This window comes from Melitaea cinxia, chromosome 25 (assembly GCF_905220565.1).
Source record: "Melitaea cinxia chromosome 25, ilMelCinx1.1, whole genome shotgun sequence".
In the NCBI taxonomy this organism is placed as follows: domain Eukaryota; kingdom Metazoa; phylum Arthropoda; class Insecta; order Lepidoptera; family Nymphalidae; genus Melitaea; species Melitaea cinxia.
The window spans coordinates 2,475,032-2,480,941 of NC_059418.1; the positions used below are offsets into that span (position 1 = coordinate 2,475,032).

Consider the following 5,910-nt stretch of genomic DNA (forward strand, 5'->3'; position numbering starts at 1 on the left):
TGGGGGCTACCATCGCTGGAGTGGATAAACGGTGTACCGGGATGCGGTAAGACAACTCGCATAGTCAGGGACTTCGATGAGGACACGGAGGTCGTAATTACGACCACAGTCGAGGCGGCCAAAGACCTAAAGGAAAAACTGGCGCACCGCTATGGCAACAAGGCCAAGCAAAAGGTGCGCACTATGGCATCCGTGCTGGTAAATGGTTTCCGTGAGGGCTCAAAAATCAAACGCCTAACGGTGGACGAAGCCCTCATGAACCATTTCGGAGCCATAGTAATGGCCGCCCGACTATCAGGAGCAGAGAAGGTAGTCCTCATTGGAGATATAAATCAGCTGCCGTACATCGACAGGGACAACCTGTTCGAAATGCGATACCACAGACCAACCCTGTTAACAACCATCTCATGTGAGTTGTCATGCACGCATCGTAACCCCAAAGACGTCGCCTTTGCCATCAGTGAGGTTTACAAGACCGTGTACAGCTCAAGCACAAAGATCCGATCTTTGCGAGTGGAGAGCCTCACGGGCGCGCGCATTCCTGTAGGAAGGGACCGGACCTTGTACCTGGTCTTTACGCAAGAGGAGAAGAGATTGCTGACTGACCAGGGATACGGGTCCGGTGAGGGATCGCGCGTCTTAACCATCCATGAGGCGCAGAGCCAGACCTATGAGGACGTCATTGTCCTCCAGACGAAGACAAGGAGGCTCAAGATTCACGACAGCGTCTCGCACGCTGTAGTCGCGGTGACTAGGCACACCAACACCTGTGTCTATTACACCGACGATCGTGACGACGCAATTGGTCGCTTTGTGGCGAAGGCAGCGGAAACTTCTGAAAAAGACATCCTCGAGCACAGCCTCAGGATGGCGATTCACCACAGGGATGCTGCCGTCATTGAGGGTGTGCTCGAAATGTTAAAATTGTAGCACACCTTATTTGTAGGAATGAATAGTAATTTAATGTAAGGAAAAAACTTAGGAATAAGTAAAAAAAAAAAAAAAAAATACTAATAATAACATAGGTTAAGTGTATATTGTAAGTAGGCCAAGTAGGCCATAAGTGTACATATACGTTAGCTAGACAATAAGTGTACATATATTATAGATAGCAAGTAAGTGTATATATAAACATAGATAATAATAATTATTATAATAGTGACAACAATAATTAAAGTAAGGCGCAATATAATTCTATGTCTTTTTGCATGTAAGATATCAATTAAGTTTAGCATAATTTTGGTCGGTGGACCCACGTCTGCATTAGGGATACTAAGATAGAATAATTAGGTCTCTTAATGTAAGCTGCAGTAGTGTAACAAGTAAACGATCAGTAATAAAACTAAAAATCGGAATAACAAAAGCATGGGCACTTTAAGCCTGTGGACATAACTTTATTTATAAAAAAAAAAAAAAAAAAAAAAATTATGAGTCAAGGAGGCACACATTAAGACTCTCCACGGTGGTATATAATTAATGATGGCATATATTCGAAGTAAATACTGGATTATTAATTTAAAAAATGAAGTTAAAAAATGCATAAGAATGTGTAAAGTTTGTATAGTCGACAAAGCAAAAATCTCAACACAGAAAATGGGTCAACTTCCTTACGTGAGAGTTAATGAGCATCGAGCCTTTCTAAACACGGGCGTTGACTATGCTGGCCCTATATACATAAGAACATCCAAGGGGCGTGGTCACCGTGCAACAAAGGCATATATCTGTTTGTTTGTTTGCATGGCGACTCGTGCTATTCATTTAGAAGCTGTAACTGATCTCACAGCACAAGCTTTTATTGCATCATTTCGCAGATTTGTTACTAGAAGAGGATCTTGTCTACATTTATGGAGTGACAATGGTACTAACTTTATCGGTGCCGCCAAGGAGCTTAAAGCACTTTTCAAAAAGGGCAAAGACAACATCACGGAGGAAATTGCAGAATTGTTGGCTAATGATGGGACGACGTGGCACTTTATTCCTCCGAGAATGCCAAATTACGGCGGTTTGTGGGAAGCAGGTATACAATAAGTTAAGAGACACTTAGTACGAGTAAACAAATCTACAAAATTAACCTATGAAGAGATGGCTACACTATTGGCGCAGATAGAAGCATGCCTAAATTCGCGTCCATTATGTCAACTTGATGAAACCGTTGAAACGCTAAACCCACTTACACCAGGACACTTTCTCATTGGAGAACCCTTAATCGCTGTGCCTGATATAAATTATGAACTAAGAAATATTAACCTACCTAGCAGATGGCAGATGATACAAAAGATGACCCAAGATTTTTGGCGACGATGGAGGTTAGAATACTTGAACACTATGCAACAACGCTATAAATGGCAAACTGACATACAATCACCAAATATCGGAGACATTGTTATTATCAAGGAAGATGATTTGCCACCAACCAAATGGTTATTAGGACGTGTAAAAGATGTGCATCCAGGATCAGACAATTTAGTTCGCGTTGTATCCGTCCAGTATAAAGGCAACAATATTTTAAAGAGACCTCTATCTAAACTTATAATTCTTCCTAAAGAAATTAAAGACTACAACTTAACTAAAGGTAAATTCTAACTTAATTTAATAATTTGAAATTTAAAATATCTAAAAGCATTTATCTTAGAGTTTAAGTTCATGCAAATGTCACTACAATAAAACTTATATTATATTAATGTATTTTTGCTACTACAATTTAATAATGTAATTTATGTAAGTTTTGTATTTGTAACATTATTCATTGGAAACATCTATAATTCTGTATACAGTCCACTAGTTAAAATGTTGATTCTTAATGTAAACCGTTGTATACGCTTTGGTGGGCGGAATGTTCGATACTTTTATAATGCATAGAATAAGGTGTATAAAAACTTGTATTTAGTCTCGAATAAACTATTGTGAAGACAACACGTGTTATCAATATTCACCCGCTTCATCGTACAAAATTGAACCATAATGCATCAAACACTGTAGTCTTATTTAAAGTATCGGCATTCGACTAAAAAGAATTATCGAAATCGGTAAACCCAGTAAAAAGTTATGAGTATAATACAACGTAAGTCTACGAAAAAATAGTCAAGCATTATTATCTAATAACTCAAAAACTACCCGTCCGATCTCGATAACATTTAAATTGGACAAATTAGCACGCAAAAGCTTTCATTTAAAAAAGAATCATCGAAATCGGTCTACCCAGTGAAAAGTTCTGAGGTAACATACTTTTTTGGAAGTCGGTTGATGAAGGGAATTGTTCAGTTTACTATTTACAAGAACAAAATTCGTTATCCGCATAAACTTAAATAACAGGCTGTTACATTTTATAACAGGTAGGTATTGATATTTGTTATTTTTCCATAACAGGTAATATGTTACACTCGTTATAACCCACGTCTAGACCAGAGTGCAATCCAAAGGTGCAATCGGCATTTAGGCAAGCCATCTAAATTCCTTGGTTTTGCACGTGAGGTAACGCCATCTATTGACAGTTATTCCAAAGCAATAAAACGTGTTGTGTTGTTCCAAAAAGTAGATGTGAGTAGTATAGTCAGCACTAAACCTGTCAATATGTTTTAATTAACCCTAGACACCTAACCTTCGTCGAATCGACGAGTACGCCGCACTAATATCGCTATTTCTTTTCGCCACGCGCGCCGATCACAGAATCTTCACTTGTCAATTCAGTATTCGTCGAGCTCTTCCGGGTGACGACCGCGCCTGGCGGGTAAGTACTTCTCTTTTCGAAATATTACGAAAATAGTCGTCATTTTGACGAATGGTTAGGGTTTGTGTATAAAATTTTTATAGTGTTTGCTTTCGTTTGTTTATAGTGTTTGTTCTTTTTTACAGCTTTTACCATGGCTTCCAAGCGATGGCTGACTGAGGATAATATAACACAACTGTTAATGGATGAGGAAGATCCCAGTGCGTTAGAGGAGTCATCGAACAGCGAAACAGAAGATAATTTAGAGGTGGATGATGCAGAAAGTGACGCTCAAGATGAGGTTTCCGACCATGAAAATATTTCTTCGCTTGATCTGAACGACAATGTACCGGAGCCAGAAATTCCTTCAACTCTATCTGAAGAAGGTTCAGGTAATAATTCAGCTATCTTGACCTTACCCCAACAAAATATTCGAAGTCAGTCCCGTCATGTTTGGACTACGAGCAAAGGTCGTACTTCGAGTAGAGCAGCTGCAATAAATATAGTGCGTGTTGCCAGAGGACCTACTCGTGGTCTAAGGGGTATAGAGGATCCTCTGCTGTTATTTGAACATTTTATAACTAATCAGATGCAAGAAGATATTGTAAAATGGACAAACGCTGAAATTACAATAAAAAGGCAAAACTATGAACAAAATACATCAACTCAGAATGAGACAACCAAAGAAGAGATTAGAGCTCTAGTCTCTTGATGAATTATTCAACACCGAGTATTCTGGCTCAAGATATGTGTCATGCATGAGTAAAGAAAGATGCGATTTCCTCCTACGATGTCTGCGTTTCGATGACAAGACATTCCGCTTGCAACGACAAAAGGACGATCCCTTTACACCTATACGAGACCTATGGGAGATGCTTATGGTTCAATGCCGCCAAAATTATGTGCCTGGAACAAATGTCACCATTGATGAGCAGCTATTGGCTTTCCGTGGCAGATGTAAGTTTAGAATGTATATTCCGAATAAACCTGCGAAATATGGGGTCAAGTTAGAAATGCTATGTGATAGCAGCACAAGGTATATGATTGATAGTACACCATATCTCGGGAAAGGAACCAATACTAGAGGTGTGCCATTGGGGGAGTATTTTGTAAAAGAACTTACTCGCAGTATTCATGGTACAAACCGGAATGTAACCATGGATAACTGGTTCACATCAGTACCATTGGCGAAGCAGTTACTCCAGCAACCTTATAATATGACGCTTGTAGGTACTTTACGAGCCAATAAAAAGGAAATCCCTGAAGAAATGAAGAACTATCGATCAAGAGCCGTCAATACGTCGATGTTCTGTTACGATGGTCCCCTAACGCTTCTTTCTTACAAGGTAAAACCATCAAAAATGGTTTACTTACTTTCTTCGTGTGACGAGGACGGCACAGTTGACCCCCACACAAAGAAACCTCACATGGTTCAATTTTATAATAGTACAAAAGGTGGCGTGGATACGTTTGACCAAATGTGTTCAGTAATATCTTGCAGCAGAAAAACTAGTCGGTGGCCACTCTGTGTTTTCTACGGTATGTTGAACATATCATGTATTAACAGCTATATAATTTACTGCCATAATACTTGTGTAATAGGACAAAAAGTAATGACTCGACGTGATTTTATGAAGAAGCTGCATATGCAACTGGTAGAATCGTGGCTCAAAACCCGTCTGGAAATTCGTACTATGCCAAGACACGTGAAGGATAAGATAAAAAATGTGTTAGGAGTGTCCATCGAGGAAGGTCAAGGTCAGCCATCATCATCTAACAATGATCTTCAGCCACTCGAGGCTGTGAACAGAAAAAGAAAGATTTGTGGCCTATGTTCATACAAAAAAAGGCGCATGACAAAATGTTACTGCTCAAAATGCAATACTGCAATTTGTGGTGAACATAAAGTTGATTTTTGTGTACAGTGCGCTTCAAAATAATTAGTTTTTTTGTGTTTTACCAAGTAACAAGACTATTATAATTTATGTTTGCCAAAGAAAAGAAGGCTATTTTTGTTATGTTTTTTAAATTTTATTTGTAGGTAATTGTCTTCATCATTGATCTCAAAAAGTCTAGTGTTTTGTAACTTTAGTATAAAATAAATATTTTCTGACCAAACTACAAATATTTTGTTTTATTTTACTAAAATAATGTATGTTTTACTTTATTAACTTTTAAAACTACCGAAAAAATACATATTTTTA

General features: G+C 38.5%; 1 protein-coding gene and 1 long non-coding RNA gene across 2 annotated transcripts; both read left to right on the forward strand.

Moving 5' to 3' along the window:
- Positions 1-3,593: 3,593 nt before the first annotated feature.
- LOC123666266 lies at positions 3,594-3,949 on the forward strand. The gene is made up of 2 exons (XR_006745196.1): positions 3,594-3,727; positions 3,853-3,949. It is a non-coding gene; the product is annotated as an uncharacterized LOC123666266 (long non-coding RNA).
- A 515-nt stretch (positions 3,950-4,464) lies between these two features.
- Positions 4,465-5,646, forward strand: LOC123665867 (piggyBac transposable element-derived protein 4-like). The gene has a single exon (XM_045600101.1). The coding sequence runs from the start codon at positions 4,465-4,467 to the stop codon at positions 5,644-5,646; it is 1,182 nt and encodes a 393-aa protein (XP_045456057.1).
- The last annotated feature ends 264 nt before the right edge of the window (positions 5,647-5,910 follow it).